Here is a 22413-nt window from a genome sequence, read left to right as displayed (position 1 = left end):
TACAAATCAAGAAAATCTGTGTGCAGTGGTAAGCAACATAAGGCCCATGAGATATAATTAACCTACCAAGGGTAACTTTGTGTTAGGCTTACTACCCCCCTGCCTCCACCTGCTGCCTTCTGGCCCTGCTCACCTTGCTGGTGGGGGGAAAGGCATGGGGGGCGGGGAGAAAAGTGCACATGCACACTGGGTCATGCTGGAGACCCAGGTTCAAATCCTCACTCTGCCATGGAAGCTTGCTGGCTGACCTTGGACCAGTCACACATTTTCAGCCTAACCTATCTCACAGGGTTGTTGTGAGGATAAAATGAAGAAGCAGAGAATGCTGTAAGTCACTTGAAGTCCACATTGGGAAGAAAAATGGAGTATAAATGAAGTAAAAATAAATAAAATAAAAAATAAATAAAACTAGGAGAATCCACTCATCCCTAATAAATATCAACAGCAGTATCTCATTTAGGTGTTACATACAGACTTCACCTGATACCTAAACATTAATAATATAGGCACCAGCTTTATTTGAATGGAGAGGGTGTCCCATAACTAAGGTGCCATCACAGAAAAGTCCCTTTCGGTAGTAACCACCTACTTAACAACTGAATGTAGGAACACATAGAGAAAGGTTTCAACAGATAATCTTAACTGATGGACAAATTCATATGGGAGTGAACACTTCTTAAAATACCATGGACTGTGGCCATTTAAGGGCTTTATAGGTTAATACCAGTTGAGTTGAGCTTAGAAACAAAGTGGGAGCCAAAGAAGTTCTTTAAGGATTGGGGAAATAAATTTCTGATGGCAAGCCTAGCCAAAATCTGTCTGCCATATTCTGCTCATAATTCAGTTAGAATTGTCTGAACAATCTTCAAAGACAGCCTCAAATAGACTCAGTTCAGACATAACGTTTTAATTCAACTGTCATCAGTTTATGAATCCAGAACTTAGCTTACAGATGTTCACTCATTTGCCTTGATTTCATGGTCTTTCTCTTCTGTTACGGGGGTGGGGGGGTTATGTTTATATATCACGCAAAACCTTAATTAGCAGAAACTCATTCAAACAATCATAATTATAGTTAGCTTAATTAAACCATGGTTTTTACACATTGTCTGAACTGAGCAATAAAGTGTATTATAGTTATCAAGAATGGATATTACAAGAAACAGGGGCAATATTTTTGCTGTTCAAATAGGGATGCAAGTTGTGTACAAACCTAAGCAACCGAAAAGCACTTCATGCTAGAGACAACATTTGAACATCTTATCTAGCTGAGATACAAAAGAAAAAGGTAAAACTGAAGTATTCGGTGGCAACAATACAGAGCAATGTACATGTGGCAATTCAATAAAAACCATTCACTGTGCACAATCCTAGTTTTCAGCTGAGCTAGACTTTTAGACTAAATTGTGTTCCTTTCACGATTCATCTACAGAAAAGCAGCTCAAAGAAGGAAGATTTTGGAATGAAAGGGAAAAGTGTCCCTTCACAGGTTAGGATGCTCTGTGGAAGAGCTGGCTGTAAGGCAGACCTGGCTGCAAACAGAGAAGAAGAGGCAAGAGCAGATAGGAAGACGTAGAGGGTGAATTCCAGGAATGGAAGCAGAAGGGGAAGAGACAAATCACACTCTGCCTGTCTGGATGAGGCGGGTACAGTGACTTCAGCATCCAGTGGTTGGGAGAGAGGAGGATCCTGTGATTACAGCTCTGGAGAATGTTCAGGAACAGAATACCCTTTTCTATCTCAGATTCCTCATACTGTGCTTGTGGAGTAATGATACTGTGTCTATGAACCTCAGTGCTTCATAGTTCTAGGAAATGTGAATAGGTCAGGAGCTGAGGCTTCCTACCTGACCAAATGGTTGATGGTTTTAATAGGGTAGGTACATTTATCGGATCAGGTTCTTAAGCTGCCAGCATAAATCACCTGAAGTGCCCATGGCTAGGTGCCAATTTTGACTGCAATCCACCACCTATCGTCAGGAAAAGGGCAAATGGTTCTTCGTGGGTTTATGATTGAATCATCCAGTAAGAGCTTTGATTATTGTCCTGCAAACATGGGCTATTGTACTGAGGTCAAAAAGATGTGAGCTACTGTGGAAGTTCAAACAAAGGACAATTAATTATTGATGTTATTATGGCATATTCGGGCAGTTGGCTATTTCCCCCCAGAAACACCTAGAAGCCTTCCTGTCATTCATCAGAAGACCAGTCTTTAATATCAAACTAGCTGCATTTCATCCCACCTGAGGTATCTAAGTCCAAAGGATTTTTGGATGCAAATGAAATGGGTCTTGCAGGGGGCCCATGCAACACTGCAAGATTGAATCCAATAGCCATACATAAGTAGAGCCTGCAAGGTCAGACTGGTCCATCTAGTCCAGCATACTGTTTCACCTAGTGGTCAACCAGTAGCCCTGAAGGGCAAAACCATTCTTGATCATTATAATGCACTTAACTGCTCAGTTCAGATAATGTGTAAAACCATGGTTTAATTAAGCTAACTATGGTTAGTATGATTGTTAGTTTCTGCTAATTATGGTTTTGCATGATGTACAAACATAGCCATCCTGACTTAATTCTGGTTTAATCCAAGGTTGTTCACTGGTGATGCCCCCTCACCCCAGTAACAGAAGAGAAAGACCATGAAATCAAAGCAAATGAGTTTCCCCCCGCCGGTCAGGTAAGTGGGGGCAGGGGGTGGAGGGTGGCGTAGGTTTTAATTATATAAATTTGTCTTTTAGGTTACTGTGAGTCAAACAAAGATATTTTATGCAACTCACAAAATTGGACCAAGAGGTGGCTTCTTTGGGCTGTTTTGTAAGGAAACTACAGGCTAACTCAGTGGTCCCCATCATGTTGCCCATGGCTACCATTGACATTTTCTTGAGTACCCACTGAGTGTTTTTAGATGTGGTTGGGGTCAGATGGAGCTTTTGCCCAGGTGGGCTTCTGATTGGCTGAGCATAATTTTTTAAATGTTGCTTTTGGAGAAGCTATCACTACAGACCAAAGATCTTCACTGAGTGAAGTTAAGCTATGTGTATGTGCAAGAAAATATTTTTAAACCATATGTTCATTGTAAAAGGCACCCAATTAAATAGAGCCTAAAACGTTGAAGAGTTACTATTAGAGTTATATGAACCTTCCTCTGTTAGAGTCATGCGTAACCTCCCTCTCTTGACATTTTGTGGTTAGCTCTGCCTTCTGGAACAATTATTTTGTGGTTGTGCTCACCAACGTGTATCTTAAAGTTTCTAGCAATATGCTTCACAAATTCTCTTTATGGTCACCTTATTGTCAATTTACATTTATTTTGCCAGAACCTGTGCTCCTTTCTGTTGACCTCATGCAAAGAATTCTTGCACTTTTTAAAAGAAACCTTTTGCCTCTTATATCTTCCTTGACTTGAGTCATTAACCATGCAGGCATACTTTTTGATTTGGTGGTACCTTTCCTGATTTCAAGTATGGATTATATCTCAATTAGTATAGTTAAATAGTTGTCAGACATCGTGGAAGGATGTGACTATCTTAATTCTCCCTTTTAACTTCCTTCAGACTAGCCCCCCTCATTTTAGCAAATTTCCCTTTTTTGAAATAAAAAGTGATTGTTTTGGACGCTAGCAGCAACTTTCTGATGACACAAATGCTAAACTTAACAACGTTGTGATTACTATTTTCAACTGGTGCAACTTCATCTATATCTCACACTAGGTCTCTGGCCATGCTAAGAACCAAGTCCAGAAACACTGCACCTCTAGTCGGCTCAGTGAACAGCTGCTCTAATGCACAGTCATTTATGGCATCTAGGAACTATGTTTCTACAATATGGCCCGAGCACATATTTGCCCGATCAATATGAGAGTGGTGTAAGTCAATCAACAATACAACATTTTCTACTTTAATCACGCCCTGTATTTCTCTCTCCATCTCAAGATATACTTCATGGCTTTGGTTGAGGGGAGTGGTGATAATACACCCCTACTTTTAATTAACCCTTATGTCCCAGTATCACTACCCATAATGATTCTGTGAGGGAGTTTTCTAGCTTATTTGACTCTATGCCATCTTTGACATACCCCCCGTCCTGTCAATATAATTTATGAGATAATTCTGTCTAGAAAGGAATGATCACTTACCAACAGAACCGCTGTCATTTCTGGACTGAGCTGCAGTTTACTAGTCCTCATCTAGCCCATTAATGACTCCAAACACCTGCCTAGGATGTCTACTGCTTCATCTGATGCAGATGAAAAGGAGAAGCACATTTGTGTTATCCATGTATTGGAAAGATAAACAAATAACATTTTGGCCCAGTGCAGATCTCAGGCAAGTATACATGTTCTTGCATCTTCTTTATCTGCATTTGATGTTTTGTGTAAATGCCATCAGGCCAAATCATAAGAAGCACAACAAAACTCAAAGTCATTTTGAGAACTTTCCATGAAGTTTTAGCCCAGGTTGAATATGGTCAGATATAACACCAAACCCAAGGTGTGCAGGAACATGCAGGCAGAATGATGGCACAGTGTGCCTGTGATTCCTAAAATCTAGTTTATTTTATAACTACACCAAGTCTTTGGAATGAGTTAAAAGATTATTATTTTGAAGCAACTGGTTTTGTGAAATATCCAAGACCTTACAAAAATAAATCAAAATGTGAAATGATACAAGACTGGAAAAATAATTCCACTTTATAGTGCTAGAATCAAATTTACAGAACCCACAATTATATTTCAAGCATCAGAGAAAGGAAGCATCATGGTAAGTGAATACAAATCTTCCATTCTCCAATGGTCTTAGGAGTGGGGAAGTCCTTACTCTTGGGGCATACCAGAGCAGTGTGCCCAGGGTAGGTAGTCCAGCTTCCAGGCCTAGAGGGTATGTTCTGGTACCCTGCTGCTGAAGGTTGTCTCTGCAGAGGACAACTTATCTATTCTATATTTTCTGATGAAATAATCTACAAATTTTCATGCGGCCGCCTTATCAATCGTCTCTAACGACTAAAGGATTTATAGGCTGCTGATGTTGCTGCTTCCCTTAGTGAGTGCGCCCTGAAGTCTGGAGACATCTCCAGACCTCTGATTTGATATGCCAGAATTATGTGTCCTCTGCTCTACCTACTTAGCAAAGAAATGGACACTCTCTGTTCCAAGGAGAACCTCCTGAAAAACACCGTTAGTGTCTCAGACTTGTGAAAACTGTTTAGTCATACCCAAGTGGAATCTCACATCTCTACGTATATCCTTTCTGTGTTTTGGATTAGGTTAGAAGGAGGGAAGTACTATCTCTTCTATTCTATGAAAAGGTGGAGTTCATCTTTGGAAGAAGGTTGGTTCTGTTCATAATTTACTCTACCATCTTGAAGGGAGAGGCAAGGATCTCTATCTATGACTAGAGCCTGCCATTCTAACACTCATCTAGCTGATTTTATTTCCATTTGAAAGAAGTTTTTAGAGGTCAATTCCTTTAGAGGACATAAGGTCATAGGCTCCATTCCCCCTTTTGAATGTGTTGCCATGAGGGTGTGTATACGGGAATGACCCTTCCTAGAACCCCTAATTGTTGAGACTGTCGCTAACTGTTGTCTAAGGGTGCTAGTGTTAAGACTTTTCTTCTACCCTTCTTGGAGGGAGGATAGAAACTCCCTAATTGGCCTCAGATGGTTACCAGGCTTTATCCATGCACTTTTGTTTATATATATATATATATATTTTATTATTTTTTAGATAGAAAATAGGGAATAGAAAGTAAAAGAAGGGGGGTAGAAAGAGAAGAAATAACAACAAAAAAAGAAATTACATATCTATTACACTGCACCATTCACTCTAATACATGTCTTAATATTCTGCTAATCAGCTCTCTATTTGCAAATTTTTCCATTTATCTTCTATAATGTCCATAAAGGACCACATCTTAGTTGAAAATTAAATTTCTCCAAACTTATCTTGTATCTATTTGTAAAAAGGTTCCCAAATGTCATTATAGGTTGTAATGTCCAATTCTTTCAATAAACTCGACAATTTGTCCATTTCAGCCGTCTCAAGTATTTTTTTGACCAGGTTTTCTTGTGTTGGTTTTTTTTAATATAAATTTTTTATTTTTTCCTTTATCCATGCACTCTTCTGGGAACTTGGCAGGAATTTTTATAGACTCTATGGAACTCCTCCTGGAGCCTAACATAGTACCTGTCAGGTTCCTCCAAGAGCGCCGCCCTGTGAGACACCAGCATGCCTGACTTCAGCCTTAAAGGACCTTCAGATAATATGCAAGATCCTGTTCTGTGGAAGGAGGGGAGTATACCTCACCCTTACACCCTCTCAGTCCACTTGCAGGTCCCTTCAACCTGACATTGTCCCGGCTGCCTTCCATGACAGCTGTCCCCATCCAGCTGTCGGTCTTCCTCCTCCTCCTCCTCCTCCTCCTCCTCTTTCCTCCAACTCCTCTCCGCTGTTCGTTCGTGTTCGTGTTCGTGTTCGTGTTCTCTCCTCTCCTCTCCACAACCCACCCTGCCCTGTGGGTGGACTTCCCTTATATCCTTTCCCTCATTCCTGGCCCCACCTGCCAGCCACACCCCTCTTTTGCCCTCTAGCATTAGCCTTGGCTGCGTCAAGCAGCTGCATCTGGGGTTGCTAGTCTGGCTGCTTTGGGCAGCTACAGCTGTGCTCTCTTGGCTGGCTGCCAAGCCTCCTCTGCCCCAACCTTCAGGCCCCTGGGCAGCTACAGCTGTGCTCTCTTGGCTGGCTGCCAAGCCTCCTCTGCCCCAAGCTTCAGGCCCCTGGGCAGCTACAGCTGTGCTCTCTTGGCTGGCTGCCAAGTCTCCTCTGCTTGGAGCTTCCAGCAGCCTCAGCTGGTCCCTATTATTCCCTTCCTCCCTGTTTGCAGGTTGGGGCATGGCCCTGTGCTGCTTCTGCTGCCCTGCCAGTAAGGTTGCTGTCTGGCTGGCTGTCCCTATCTCTTGTGCTTTCTCCCTCTGTCCTGGTCCCCTCCTGGCTGTCCTTACTCCCCCTGTTGGGGCTCTTAGTCTCCCACTGGAGGGTGGGACTAGCTGTCTTCCCCCTGCCCCATTTGACTCTCTGGGTCTTGGGTGTTCCTTCTCTTTCCTCGGTTGCTGGGTGTGGCCGGTCTGTGGTGTCTGTTTGAACGGCTGAGTGGTGGTCGTCTGGCTGTCTCCCCTCCCCTTCTCCTGCTAAGCCTGGGGGCAGAGCCTCAGACCCCAGACAGTACCAATTATGCCTTCTGTATAGTTCAACCTTATTAGTTGTTTGTGTTCAATCTTCATGCTATGAGGCTTGTCAGAGCTGGTCAAGGGTATGGTATTCTCCCCTGCATCAATGGGCCCTTCTTCAGTGGGAGGTGCCAGGGATCCATGCTTGAAAGACTCTTCAGGTTTTGAGACCCTGTCTTTCTGAACCCAAAGGGTGCTATTAGTATCACTTCTGCACTGTACTGTACGATCTTCTGAACAACTCTGTGCAGTAGCTGTACTGGGGAAAGTATACAGGATGCATGATTGCAGCTTGCTGCTCAGAGCATCTATCCCTATGGTTTAAGGATTTCTTCTTCTTGCGCCTTGCTAAAACTATGTTAGGTCAGTTGGTGAATTTCTCTAGATAGCATCCATTCTGCTTGGTCCATTACTCTCTGGCTTAGCTAGTCCGCTGGGGAGTTGCCCTGGTCTGCTACATGTACTTCTTTCAGAGATTCAAGGTGATCTTTCATCTGTATAAACATATGGTGACCTGTGGGGAGATCCTGGGATTCCACCAGATCCAGTCTGATGGCTCCGAGTTCCAAAGGGTTTACACTGTTGGATCAATTTCTTCTTCAGCCAGATGCCTTACACCATTCTTCCCTGGATGTGGGATCCCCATTCCCAAAGACTCATGTCCATGGTCATCATCATTCTGTTTGGTTCTCTGAATGGGATACCATTGTGGGACTGGATGAGGTCCAGCCATCAGTTGTTCTCCTGTTGGAGGATATCTGGCAACTAAACTATCTTGGACCTACTGTGCTCTAACACCTCATGGTAGGTTAAAAGGCATCTCTGGAGTGCCCAGGTCTGGAACCTTGCCTCCTAGAGGACAACCTGATAGTATACCCTCATCCCCAGTCACTGAGTCAGGAGCATCACTTCTACCTTGTGTCTCCTTAAGACCTCTTTGTTGTCATTCCTGTGACTGAAAAACTCTATCTTGAGCTGTGTCTATCCCTACTCCTAGGTGCAATATTTACTGGGTTGGGAGTAAAACTTTTCTTTGTTGAACATGAATTCATGGTCCCACAGACAGGCTGCTGTCAGTTTTATTGTTTCCACCTCTTGTAGTGGGGATGGAACCATGACCAAGATGTTGTTCGGATATGGGAAAGGTGCCATTCGACACAGTCTAGCCATGCTATCAGGGCTACTAGGATTCTGGTTAACACCCTGGGTGGTGCTTTCAAGTGAAAAGGAAAAGCTCAATATTGGAAGTGCCTCTGAGAGATAGATGGAATCAGACAATCTTCCTTCTGAATGGCAGTCATGACAAATTTGAGCCTTTCCATTCTAACCTTTCTTGTTTCTAGGTGTCCATTTCATTTGACCAATTCTTTTGGATCTGGAGGAAAAGGGCCCAGGTGGCACAGAGTTGAATTCCACTGATCATAGTATCCAGCACCCACCTGTCACTTATTGTTGGCTGCCAAGGGTTTGCCAAGCATTGTAAGCACCCTCCAAACATCATCGTGCTTGCTACCTTGGTGTAGACACACTAAGTTCCCTTCTTTAGCTCGTTGATATTCCAACTGGATTGGTTGACGGAGGAGATACTACCCTCCTCTTGATGCTTGGTCTGCTTTCCTTTATCCAGAGCTTTCCCAGACAAGTTGATGTCTTTGAAGGGAATCGTGGTTACTTTGGCTTTGGGACAAATGTTCTGCGTTCCAATTTCTAAGTTAAGTGTTATACCTGGCTGCCTGAAAATCATGGTTCTTGTTGACCACAGCATAGCATCTAAGAATATGTAAAGACTATTGCCAGGACTATTTGGAGGGAGTGTGCCCTTCAGCTCTTTAAGGGGCTGTAAGAAGTAGACCTTGTTCCACCTAATACAGAGTAACACTTTGGAGTTATTCCTGATTTTAGGGAGGATTCTCTCTGAATGCATTGTTCTCCTTCCCACTGGTCTTAAAGGAAAAAATTCCAGGACCCTCATCACCTTAGGAAGCTTTCTAGGATGCAGCTCCTGGGAAAAAACCTTGTTTGTATTGGGGTGACTAAAATAATTTTCCCTTCTTTTAACAGTTCTCCTTTCTTCTTGGCTGAGTGAGGAAAAAAAATAGCTCAGGGTCCTCAGGTTCGAGGTTTGACCGCGATCTGTGCTTCTCTTTAATCTGGGTGGGGGGACCCTGCCCCTTTATCCCACTTGGACCCCCCACTGGGATGTCCCTCTTGCCAATCTGAGGGTCTAGCCGCTAGACTATTTGTTGGTGTGCCTTCAGGACCTCTTTGAATTCCTTCTTATTTCCATCCTAGGCCACGCCAGTAGGTTCTTTAAATAATAACTACAGCTGCAACTAAGTAAATAGGGAGCATTTCTTTCTCCTTGGTCGAAAGTACCATCCAGTTATAGTTGCCTCTGCAATGCTGGCCTTTTTTTGGAGGTCTCCCATCCAATCATTAATTAAGGCCAACCCTGCTGAGCTTCTGAGATCTGGCTTGCCTGGACTAACCGATCAGGGGCTGTCATAAGATCAGAATTATCATTATTCCCCCAGAACTGCTAGGTAGTTGAGACTGAAATGGGGTGGTCTACCGAAGGTCAGTTACTGAGCTCATGCAATTATGCAACTTGAACCAGCAGAGTGCTGATTCATGGCCCAACCGCTTAACCACAATGTTACCGCAGCTCACTTCAGGCATCCTTGCCTGACAAGTCCAGACCCTAGATCTTCTCCCTTTCACTAGTCTGTTGAAAGACCCAGGATTAGGCCAAGGCCTGGGAGTTTGGTAATTCTAGGCCACAGGTTGTGCTCTCTGGGGCCTGGGAGGTGGCTAGGCCTGCCTTTGCTAATATACTGCCAGCAAATTTTTCAAGAGTCCTTGCCTGACAGGTCCAGGCCCTTGGACATTTTCTTTTTCATTCGTCTGTTGAGAGGTCCAGGAGAGGGCCAAGGCCTGTGAGTCTGGCACTACTAGGCTGCAGATTGCGTCCTCTGAGGCCTGGGAGGTGGCTGGGGCGCACATTCCTGCCAACAGAATTTTCTCGCCAAAGGGAGAAAAACTAAAGTGAAAGCACACTCCCAAAGTCGCAGCCTAAGGGAGGAGAAATAAAAGGCCCCCCTTTTATTTGGGGCGAGTTGGCTTCAAGGCTTCTGCTGCTCTTATCTCCTCCCTCCTTCCTTTCGCAGCCCTGTTCTCTGCTGGATCGATTCAGTTGGGCTGCTGGGATTGGAGCAGCTCCTCTGCTGCGGCTGTAGGCTGCTCCTTCCAAGCCTGAGGGAGTTCCCCATAATATCAGTCTCCATTATAAGACTATCACGGATTCAAATACCGCACCTTCTGGCTGTCTAAGGGGTTTCATTCCAGCCAGAAGGTGGGGGACTTCAGTGGAGTTTTGCAGTTATGGCCGTTGAACCTAGGAGAACCTAGGGACCTCTGGCTCTAATGCTTGCTGTCGCTCTGGACAAAACAGCCTGTTGGCCTCGGCCTCCCTGAGTACTGGGATTACAGGCACATGCCACCACTCCCGGCTCATCTCTGGCAGTTTTTTCTTCACCAGGATCGTTGCACTCTGCAGAGCACTACCGATGATGTCCTACTTGGGAAGAAGGGCCAGAAAGACTGGTGATTCCAGGGACAAGCCCCTCCCCTCCAGGATCAAAATCAGCTGATTGGCCCTGCCTTTGGAGAGGAGGAGCTATATCCTAAGAGTAAAGACTGCCCCACTGCTAGGACCACTGGAGAATTGGTCCTGGCAAGAAGCTGTCACTTCTGGATCTTAGTGACATCATCATACGCCACTGCAGAATGTACATGCATAAATCAGTGTTACTGAGTTACTACTCCCTGTATATCTCCTGGCATTAGTAAGAGTCAGCATAATTTCAATTATTTCACAGCCAAAACTAATGAAAAAGTTCTCAGACTCAATGCAGCTTTCAGGTAACCCCTATCAACTTACAGATGAAAGTCATCTAGACAGAGGACAAACTTTCATCTCTCCTCTCAGAATTTTGGAGTAGACAACAGCTGAATCAATCTTGCTGTTAGCAAGAAGAAGACGAAGAAGATGATAACAATGAAGAAGAAGACAACAAAGAAGAAAATGAAGACGAAGAAGAAGGGGTTTTCTCCCACCCCAAAGGGCCTTTTGGATATTCCAAAGAAGCAGAGGAATAAAAAACATAACATTCTACTGAAATATGTGCAATATGTCCTAACAAACCTGAACTAATTTTACTGCTTTAACAACATAATATGCATCATTTATAACTGACAACATATATAATTGCAATTGCAATATGAGAGCTAGTGTGGTATAGTGGTTGGAGTACTGGACTATGATCTGGGAGACCCAGGTTTGAATCTCCGCTCTGCCTTGAAATCTCACTGAGTCACTTTGGGCCAGTCACTCCCTCTCGGCCTAAATGACTTCAGAGTTGTTTTGAGGATAAAATGAATAAGAGAATGATGTAAGCTACTTTGGGTCCCAACTGGGGAGAAAAGGTGGGATATAAATAAAGTAAATAAATATTTCATGTAACTATGGAATTTAAAAGTTATAAATGCCTTAGTTTTCTACAAACTAAATTGTAAATAAACCCAATACTTGTGAGAAAACTGAAGGTTGATGCACACTATGCTACGTTAGCACAAGTACCTTACTTTTTGCTATCTGAACTAGAGGTGTGCAATCTGGATCTAGGATTCAGGAAAAAATCCCAGATTTTTGCTGATCTGGCTAAATCTGCTTTTTCTCAAATCAAATCAGAGAATCCTGGATCCAATCCAGGAACCTGGATCCAGATGTCCAATTAAATTCCGGTAAATGCAGGAAACATGGCTTCAGCCTCTGGCTGGCTCTTTCCTGGCCTTCTCCTGCTTTTTTTTCCAAGAGAGGAGGAGAAGGAAAGAGGGGGAAGTGAGTGGCCAATCCATGCAGGAGCTCTCCTTGTCTGCCTGGCTTCTGTGAATGACACTGGTTCAGTTGGACTAAGTTGCAACAGTGTCCCTTGCTTCAGTTTGGTTTGGGTGGAATTCTCTGTTTTTACATGGTTCTCTGATTTGATGTTGATCCCTTTGATTCACTTTGGTTCTGAGGGGATTCCATCCATTCCCTTGCTTCACTGTACTCCAGTTGGGCTTTCTCTGAGTTTAGGCTGCAGTTAGGAGGACTGTGCTTTTGGCCACTGGCAGTCTTGCCCCTGTGTGTCTCTGCCTGAGAGCCTGCTTGGAAAGGTCTCCCCTACAGGATACAATGGCAAATGGCTGGAGGTACCTTCATCAGGGGCCCACAGAATTGGACCCCAGGGTCCAATCTTCCTGAAACTTGGGGGGGGGGGGGTCTTCAGATGACAGTCAAGAGTAGGTTGCCTGCAAATCTGCAAAGTTTACTTGAAAAATGTCTCTCAGCCCCCTGGATAGCCCCCAGACAGTTTTCCCTGTAGGCAGTAATAGCTGAATTAATCGAAGATTTTCTGATCTGTCTTAACCAAATCATCCTGGATTTCAGGAATCCTGATTTTTTGGGGGGATCCCTGAAACCCAGATCCAGATTTCCCACATTTTGTTGGGTGCACGCCCCTAATCTGAATAATAGGAAAAATAGTTTAACAGAAAAACAAGCTTTGCAGTGGATAAAATATGTTATTTGGTCAGGAAAAGGGCTATGTTCACAATAAAACTAGCGGCATATTTTGATACGTAATTAAGCATTTCACTCATTCTAATAGAGAAAATATTTCATTAGAGTTTTTTTCCCCAGTACTCCCCAGTGATTGAACTTTGGCAAATTCAACATATATAACAAGTTCTCTAAGATACGGACTTTCCCAGATCTTGCTGGGGTTAGGGTATATCTGTCATTTGCAACTGGTGCACTCCCTCTCCCCCCAAATGTGTATTCCTGGATTTGGTACTAACTGTAACTTCCAGTCTTTGAGGCAGATCCATATAAAGCATCAGCTCTTAAATCAAATAAATACTTAATAAAAAAATCTTTACGGTAACAAGGTACAACTCATAGTTGCTACACCACTGTTATTAAAGGAGTGCCACCAACATATCAATTGTAACTAAACACACTTGACAGTTTTACCACAACTACAAAGGGCTTTACCACACACTCAACTTATTCCTGATTTTCTTAACAGTCAATCGGAATCTGTTTGGGTACAGTTCTTCCGCATGTCCCTCAGCATTTTTACAGTTGAGGAATCTGTTTGTTTTGTTTTGTATGTGCTTAAACAATCAGGATTTTCAGGTGAGGGTGCTGTTGTCATTGTTGGCATCATCAGTGATGTCACAGCATACCCACCCTTTTAGTTTTTTTGCATGTTGATATTGCTATATTAATATAAGGGTTGATTTTTTTAAAAAAAAGATCAAACATGAACACATGGGGAAGACTTTGTATGGGAAAGCCTAAATGGAGCAGCTCCACCACCCACACCTAACCCCCCCCCCCATTCCAAATCAGAAATCCCCACTTGGGCTGACCCAGAACCAGGAGGCAGAGACTGGTACCCTCTGGGCAAACTGACATCTATTGGGATAGAGCCCTGAGCAGCAGTAGCTACATGCTTTTCAAACTGCACTGCTTTTTTTGGCACCAGAAGTAGCCACCACCCCCTCAGGCCACCAGGGCTTTTGCAATATATTTTTTAAATAGTCCAAACGGTCGAGAGAGACACGGTAAAGCTACCCTACCAAATATCACACCGTGACCAACTAACTAAACTTAAATAAAACGTAGCTCAATTTCAATATACAAAAAATTAGAAACAAACTTTATTACACCTCTTCACGTTACTCTACTAGAAGCAGTTGGCTAACCAAGCTCCAAATACTAGCGAGTGAAAAGCGCCCTCCCAGTCGGAGAAAGGAAGAGCACTTAGCCCTCCCAGTACAATACTTGCTTCCAGAGTAAGCAAAATTCTTTATATTGCACACAAGCAAAAACAATTTAATACAATATCAACAACAGGCGTGAATAATTCAAAATATGCCCTCCAAGGGTCTAATAATGATACAAATACTTCAAGACTTGCAAGATACACAGAGGTACAAAGTTACCCCACAGAACATCAATTTGTAACAATGAAATTTCAAGAATGAATTGTGTAACCGCTGATGGGTTTGCCAGCAAGAGGTTCCCGTTTCTGGATGCCCCTTCCTCAAAGCAGTTACAAAGACCACATTTCATATGGATGTGCAATCTCAATAAATAAAGCAGCAAGTCAAAGAATATCACAGCCTACATCACAGCTGCATAATAGCGGCTCGCTCACCGGTGTAAAAGCAGCAAGTCGATATCCAGTTCCTTGCAACAGTAATTAGGATTGTCTTAGACTTTTGAACAGTGTTTATGCTATGGCCTGAAGAAAGATTTAAATATCTGAAACGAGTGAAAGAAAAAAAGAGGCCGGTGTGGCTCGTTGCCTTTGATCTAATTACGGCTCTGCCTTGCCTTGGATCATTTTACGGCTCTGCTTTCCACAGGAACTTCGTCCTCGCACTTCTGATGATTTTCTAGCTTGAACACTGCAGCTTGCTCATCGACGCCTGCAGTTTCCAAAACAGGACGTGCCTTGTCACACCCCGACATTGGATTTTCTCCAGTTCTCGCTACCGGACCTACATTGAGACTTTATTTTCTTTAATTTGCATGCCTTATAAGGTGAGAATTTTTTGATTAATCCTTTGGTGATTATTATCATTCCCGGTGCAACCCAGAACTGACAGATCATGCCAGGGTTGATTTTTTTTTTTAATTGGCCCAAATATAATCTTTTCTTTGTTTGGGGATAATTTTTTAAAAAATCTGCTCCTGACATGACGCATTGCTTCTAGGTCATGCCAAAAATGACACCATCACCAGGGGATGCAGGGGCACATGGTTTGTGCATGCACACAGGTGAGTGAGTACCTGTTGCCCCCATGCCTCCCCACCCTCCAGTTTTGGCTTAGGGGGACCTGACAACCGTTTTTAATCTCTCCATTTCTCCAAAGAACTCATGGGAGCATACAAGGTTAGACTAACAGAGACAGACTGGCCCAAGGTCAACCAGTGAGCTTAATGACAGACTAGGAATTTGTTTCTGTATAAAAATTCTGTATATTGATACTACACCAACCTGGTTCATACTTAGCAGTCAACCCATAATTTGGACATTGGACATAATTGGCCTTGACTTGCGTGGTTCTGCCTTCCCTTCTCTTCCCTCGCACATTCCAATTTCCTCCATGACTTTCAGATTCAACAAAACGAACAGTGTTCCATTATATTCAAATTAAACAAATTATAAATTGTGAAAATCATCACTATCCTCTAAATCAAAACTGAAAATCCAGTTCAAATTGCACTCCACATACTACAACAACAGTTGTAATATTATCAAATTCATCTCTCTTTTTAAAAAACAATAGATGGTGCTACCATACAACACACACTTACAAAGAAATTGAAGGGATAACAACAGACCTTCTGTGTTACCTATTTGTCTTTCCAGATCTGCTGCTTCATCTGGTGTTGCACGGGGCAGGACTCCAGGATCACTGAAGCTAGTACGTAGCAAGGTCCCCGTCACAAAAAAGAATAGAAGTGCGCCTACTGCAGGAATAGCAGGTGTAATCTGATCTGATAAATATGGACAACTGCAAAATAGGGAAAAAAATAAGTGTAATACTACCTGTGATACAATACCATAAAAGTCAGTTCCTTTACTTGCATTGCTGGAAGAAGGGGAACTACTGCTTTGCACAAATGTAAATACCACCAATTCCTTATTATAATAATGAAAGCTTCTCAAATCTTTTAAGTGACTAAAACATGGTTTTAAGATCTATTCTAGCAAATAACACATCAGAGGATTGATATCTCCATGAAGCACACAAACAGCTCAGCTCCCGTTTTATTTGTTTTATATATATATATATATATATATATATATATATATATATATATATATATATATATATATATAGCATAATTCCCTTTCTTCCCCCACAGAACTGTAACCAAGGAGAAATCAAAAGCAGGCTCAGCCTGCCCTCCCCATACTTTATCTTGGAGTGTCAGAGGTATCTTAGTAATTTTCAGACAAGAAGAACTTAAATCTTGTTTGTATTATAGACAAAATGGTTTGTTACAACCTAGGAAGTCTTAAGTTCCTAAACTGTGCAGAAGTAGATGGATAGGGAGCCTGAGGATTTCCAAGGCTGAATTTTTCAAATAAACATTTGTTTAAATAAACATAGGATCTCTCAGTTTCGTAATTTAATTCTCCCTGCAATTAAGGGAACAGGATAAGACATCTGAAAACCACTCCTGATTAGAGATGGGCACGAACCAGGAAAAAAACAAACCACGTGGTTCACCGCATTTCATGAACCACGAACTTTCACGAACCTGCCCTGGTTCGCGAACCGGTTCATTTGGTTTGTGAAAACGTCACATCCAGGTCAGCAAATCATCACTTCTGGACCAGCAGAAGGCCACTTCCGGGCCAGCAGAAGGTCTGCAGGAAGTCCATCCCCTGTTGCCTAGGAAACTGATTGCTCAGCGCTAGGCTGTCTGCAGTGATGAACCAAAAAATGAACCAAACGAACCAGACTAAAGTTCGTGGTGGTTCATCAGAAATGGGCTCTGACAAACCGCCAGTTCACGAACCACAAACCAACCTGGTTCGTCACAAACTTTGGTTCATATTTCAGTTCGTGCCCATCTCTACTCCTGATCTCTTATTGGGAAGCTGGGGTAGAGGGTGGGTATATATTCTAAACAAGAAAGGGATTAATTTTTTTTCTTTTGCTTCCTTCCAATTTTGCAGCATTTGGCTAAAAAGGGACACTAAAGTAAAATAATACATTAACATGAAGGACTTACACTTTATTATATGAAAAAATCAATAAAAAGATATATTCACAATTATATAAATGGTATATACTCCTTTTCATGTTCCATGTATATATAAGTATGATTAAAATATACTATGCCCATATTTTATTTTTCAGTCTCCCCTGCCCCATGTTATAAAATATAAAGCCTGTACTTGCACAACATATATGGTCTACAAAGGTGGTCATGTATGACAGCACTTTTCCATGAGAAATATTTTACTGTTACCAGATTTAAAATATAATAATGGGTTCAAAGAAAACAGCATCCTTAGTGTTTTATATTCTATGGCATACCTATACAGAAGGAAGTTACAGACTCAGAACTCTATTCCTGCTGTATAAATTTAGACAGTATTGCACGATTAGATTTTAGATTATCTTGGTTCATATACTAGAATTTGTAATACAACTTAAATTATCAAAATTGTACAAAAATATCTGGTTTACTTTGTGAATGTCAGTATTCATTAGCACACGTGCAAATCTTTTTGTACAGGTTGAAAGGGTATGCAATGAAATCAATATATTTACATATGACATATGTTTAAGATTTTCTCTCATAACTAATCACAGGAATGTGTATTTAATTCTGCACCAGCTTACTATGGATACAGTAGAAATTTTATTCCACAAACTTTGTTCTCAAATAATAGGTCACCTTTCCTCACTCAGTTGAACGTGGCTTTAAATAACATTAACATACATATTTAAATTCCCATATTAAAACAGCTAATTCATAAAAGTATCTTTAAAAAAAACGTATTACAACAAACCTAAACAACCAAATGTCCTACAGTATAAGAATTATTTGCATCTTTTCTATGAAAGAACAAAAGAGAAGCAATTAGGAGGGCCTTCTAAAATTCAGGGCAACAACAGTGAATGCCTTATACCTTATAGCCACCATTCTTACTTCTGGCAACTGGCAGGAGGGGGACAGGGGGTGGCGGTAAGCACTCACCTTTCTTCTCTTTGCGTGTATGTGCTGCCAGTGCTCCACAATGACATCACTTCCAGAGTAACCTGGAAATGCTGCTGTCACACCAGGGCAGATTCTTTAGAAATCAGCCCAAAACAGCATTTTCGCAACCATTTCCCTGGCCACCTTGCCAGGTTCCCACTGATAGCAAGTCACCTCCAGGTGACCTGCCTTCTCCCACAGATTGCCAGCGAACAGTCGGCAAAGGCTGCAATAGCTGGGAGACTGCTCACTATGAGCAAGAACCTGGCAAACCTACAAACTTCCTTTAGCAAAGGAATATGGAATAAGCTCTTATCCATTGTGAACAAATCGTATCAAGAGATATTGTCTCTACAGTATATGGATCCCAGGCCATGATGGGTTATAAAACAAGCAAAAATCCACACTTTGAATGCAGCTCAGAAGTAAATTGGTAGCCAATACAGATGCTGAAGACTCTACTGAATATGCGTCCTATATGGTTAAGAGAATGAGAACATCCCTAACATTGGCTGAAACAATTTACTCCATCCCTTATATCTTCAGCAGCTTCATGCCTCCATTAATGTTAACAATCACCATTATTTTAAGCATGCTTTGCAAATCAGGCTCAACCTTCAGTTTCCAGTTATGCTTCATAACTAACTTGTTTAGCTTTAATTTGACATAATGCTACATCATGGTGAAAAGGGAAAGGAGAGATGAATTTGCATGGGAGGGAGTAATAGGACATGAACTCCCAGGGCATGTCCTCTTCTCTTAAACATGATTAAGACATTGGGAAAACATCTACATCAGGCCTAAAAGCAACAGAGACTGTAGGACCATACAGTACTGGTATACAGAGAACTTATACATCTATTTTTTCCTTTAGATAAAACTGAAAACTTTTCCCATTAAAATTAATACAAACAGGTATTATGTAGATTTCTTATTATAAGTTCTCTTAAATGTCATTTGGCAATATATGTGACAGAAGTTCATCAAACATAGTATAGTAATATTTCCTCAACATATTACAACTACAATTAACTATCTTAATAAAATATGAATGGACCTGGTTACAAAAAAAATTTATATAAAACCATTTGTTCAGAAAGGTGACATACAGAGCTAAACAGTACAATTTCAGGGGAAACAAGATCTTAATTTGAATATGAAAACCTCCAAAAATTAAACCTAAACATGCCTAAGATATCATAGTCTTGCTTTGGTCCAATAATTTTAAATCTGTGTGACCCCCTTCTTTAAAAGGATGCTGAAATTTGTAGAAAAATAAAAGGCAAGAAAGTAAAGCAACACAGCAAGAACTCTAATATAGAAAGGATTAATTGCGAGTGTTCATTAGAAGAACCACAGTAATTTCATAAGACCACAGTGACATAAGTTATTATACTTTGTAGGACATTCAGCACATAAAAAACAATTCTCTCAACAAGCTTGTTTACATAACTAAAGGACACTAACAGCACAGAAATACAATCACTTACTACATGATAAACAAAAGAAAATTGGGATCTTAAAAACTGGAAAAATCTAAACGAGGAAGAACCCATACATGTGAGATTTAGGAATCAAATTCTGTAAAATTTCACACCTTGTTCCCATTGAAAATTTTATTACGATTTCAGTTATATTCACTTCTGCTATAATTAGTTGAGCAGTAACTACAAAATCAAAATGATGAATCTGGTCAATATTCTACGGAGAAGTGAATAAATGGCAGAGGACATTATAGCTCTTCTTCTTTGATAGCTTAATTTATCCCTACAGCTTAACAACCAGAAAAAGAAGATGCTAAGAATAAAAGGCATAGAATCATTTCATCCATTTTAATAGCAGTTTTAAGCATTTTTACTTTCTTTAGATCTGGATAAGTGCAATCTGTAGCATCCTCTAAATTTCTATGCTAATTCATACTAAGAATACCTCTTTGCTTGTAGAATAAGAGAGATCTTTATTTTCTTTTGATCTTTGAATTTTCTTTATTTAAACTATAAACTATACACCATAACATAATAAACAATAAACATAGAGAATAAGAAAAAAACCACAATTCTAAACATGACACACTAACAATACGTATATCTATAAAATTAAGAGGAAAAGAAAAAAGAAAACAAAAAAACCCTAAATTATACTACAAGTTGACTTCCAATTTTCTCCGCAACAAGTATATATCATTTCTAGAGTCCCATTTATTCTAAGTTAGTCACAAACCCCCTCTTTTTAATATTGCTCATGTTTCTTAATCCATAAATCCAGATGTCAACAAATTCTTGTTATCCATTTCATGCAAAAAGTCTATTAACGGTTTCCATTCAGTCAAGAAGTTAACTAATGGGGGCGTGGCGTCGGTCTCCGTGTAGATGGACGCGTGCTGAAGGAGCTCCGTCTCCCTCCGACCTGGAATCTCGCTTGTTAAAGCTTTCTAAACTATAAAAAGCAAGGAACGAGGGGACAAGAATCGGGGAAGAAAAAGTCGCCTATTAGAGCAGCTAAGTGCCAGCAGTTTCTTCTCCCAGAAGAGACCTCCGACACACAACAAAGCCGCAGCTCGGCAGAGGGCAAGATGGTGGACGGAACTTTTGGAGCTGACGCAGCGGTAATTAATCTTTCTGAGTCCCTAAACCAGCAATTCGCTAAATTGCAGCAAGCCCTTTTAAAGCAGATGTCCGATTTAATCCAACCACTCTCGAATCAGTTGGCTGAAATAAAGCTTGAAATAACTAAAACGAATGCAAAAGCTGAGAATGCACTTCATATGGCTTTAATGTCACAGCAAGACATTCGTTCCTTGCAAGAGTCCTCTGATTCACTCCAAATGAGAGTAATCAATCTGGAAGTGGCCTTGAGGAAAAAAAAATCTGAAGCTGCGTGGGATAGGAGAATCCTATTTAAAAAGGGAAGATTTAATTTCAGCTTTAAAGAAGTTAACTAATGTCCTTTCTCTAATTAATGCAGTAAGTTTTGCCATTAATGCAAACTCCAAAACTTTTGTCAACCATTCCTCCACTGTAGGCAATGTTGTAGTTTTCCACTTTTGTGCATAAAGTACTCTTGCTACTATAATAAAGTATAAAAACAGTGATCTAAAACTTTTTCCCAACTGGCTGTCCATTATTCCCAACAGAAAAGTCTCTGGTTTCAGCTGAAGTTTAATCTTCAAAATCTTCTGCATCAATGATTGTATCTACAACCAAAAACTCTTTGCTTTCTTACATGTCCACCGCAAAAATGTCCCTTCTTGTTTAGCACATTTCCAACATACATCTGATGCCCCCTTATACATTCTAGAGAATTTTTCACGACTCATATACCAACGATACATCATTTTGTAAAAAATTTCTTTAATACTGGAGCTTAATGTAAATTTCAGCCCTCTTGTCCACATATTTTCCCATTGCTCCATTAATATAACATGTCCACAATTTTCACCCATTTAATCATACATTCTTTTACTTGCTCTTCTTCTCAACAAAAGTTTATACATTTTAGAAATAACATGTTCATCATTTGTACAAAGGGCTATTTCAAATTCAGTTTTAGATTTCTCAAAGAGAGATCCATTTTCAAAAACTGAAAATAATGCAAACATGAGTATAAACTATGATGAACAATAATATCACATAAAACTATATTAAAACCAGCTAAGTTTGGATATGGTCCTGGAACTATACAAAATTATCTGCCTAACTGCAACCGGGTATTTTCCTTGTTAACTATTCTGTCAGAATAGTTCATCCTCCAGACAGTAGATGGGAAATGCAAACAATATTTTTAATAAATGTTGTCAAAGTTTGAAATCAAAGCAGAGTGCTAAATCTACAGGTCAACTGTTTTGTATAACAGGAAATGAACAAAATGTGCATTAGACATATAAGTCTTTTTTAAGAAGTAAACACATTTCAAGCAAAAAGAACACGCTAATCATCGTAACTGTAGGACATATACTTGCCAGATGTTTCTGTATAGTCATCTACAATCTCCAGGCCAAACTTAACAGTTTTATCTAATCCCCATTTTGGCATTTATAACAGGACGAACTGAAAATAGCAAAATCCAACATAATAGGACAGAACAGGGAATATAGAAAGTTGCTTCTTTTACATTCTCTCTTCCCCATTCATTAATTTGTTCATATAACCACACGTCCTTTGTGTTGCACAGTCTTATTCTTTAATACTTTCAAATACATATTTAATTGCATACTCATTGACAACATACTATCTTATATGCACATAATTACAAATGGAAACTAAGGAGAGGTGAGCAGGGAATAAATGGAAGTTTCCCATTCTTCTTCTCTTATTTCTCCTCACTGCTGTCTTACTTCCTTACTCATCA

General features: G+C 40.8%; 1 protein-coding gene across 4 annotated transcripts in view; it reads right to left on the bottom strand.

Moving 5' to 3' along the window:
• Positions 1-22413, bottom strand: part of ZDHHC14 (zinc finger DHHC-type palmitoyltransferase 14) — a 97892-nt gene that overhangs the window by 52771 nt on the left and 22708 nt on the right. For 2 of the 4 annotated variants that reach the window (XM_054969967.1, XM_054969980.1), the window contains exon 2: positions 15688-15860. In XM_054969967.1, coding sequence (XP_054825942.1) covers positions 15688-15860 — 173 coding nt within the window. The remainder of the gene's footprint in view (positions 1-15687; positions 15861-22413) is intronic. The other 2 variants (XM_054969974.1, XM_054969986.1) reach the window with 1 other exon arrangement.

This window comes from Eublepharis macularius, chromosome 1 (genome assembly GCF_028583425.1).
Source record: "Eublepharis macularius isolate TG4126 chromosome 1, MPM_Emac_v1.0, whole genome shotgun sequence".
In the NCBI taxonomy this organism is placed as follows: Eukaryota; Metazoa; Chordata; class Lepidosauria; order Squamata; family Eublepharidae; genus Eublepharis; species Eublepharis macularius.
The sequence above is the reverse complement of the archived record's forward strand: the minus strand, read 5'-3'. Positions and strand labels throughout refer to the sequence as shown.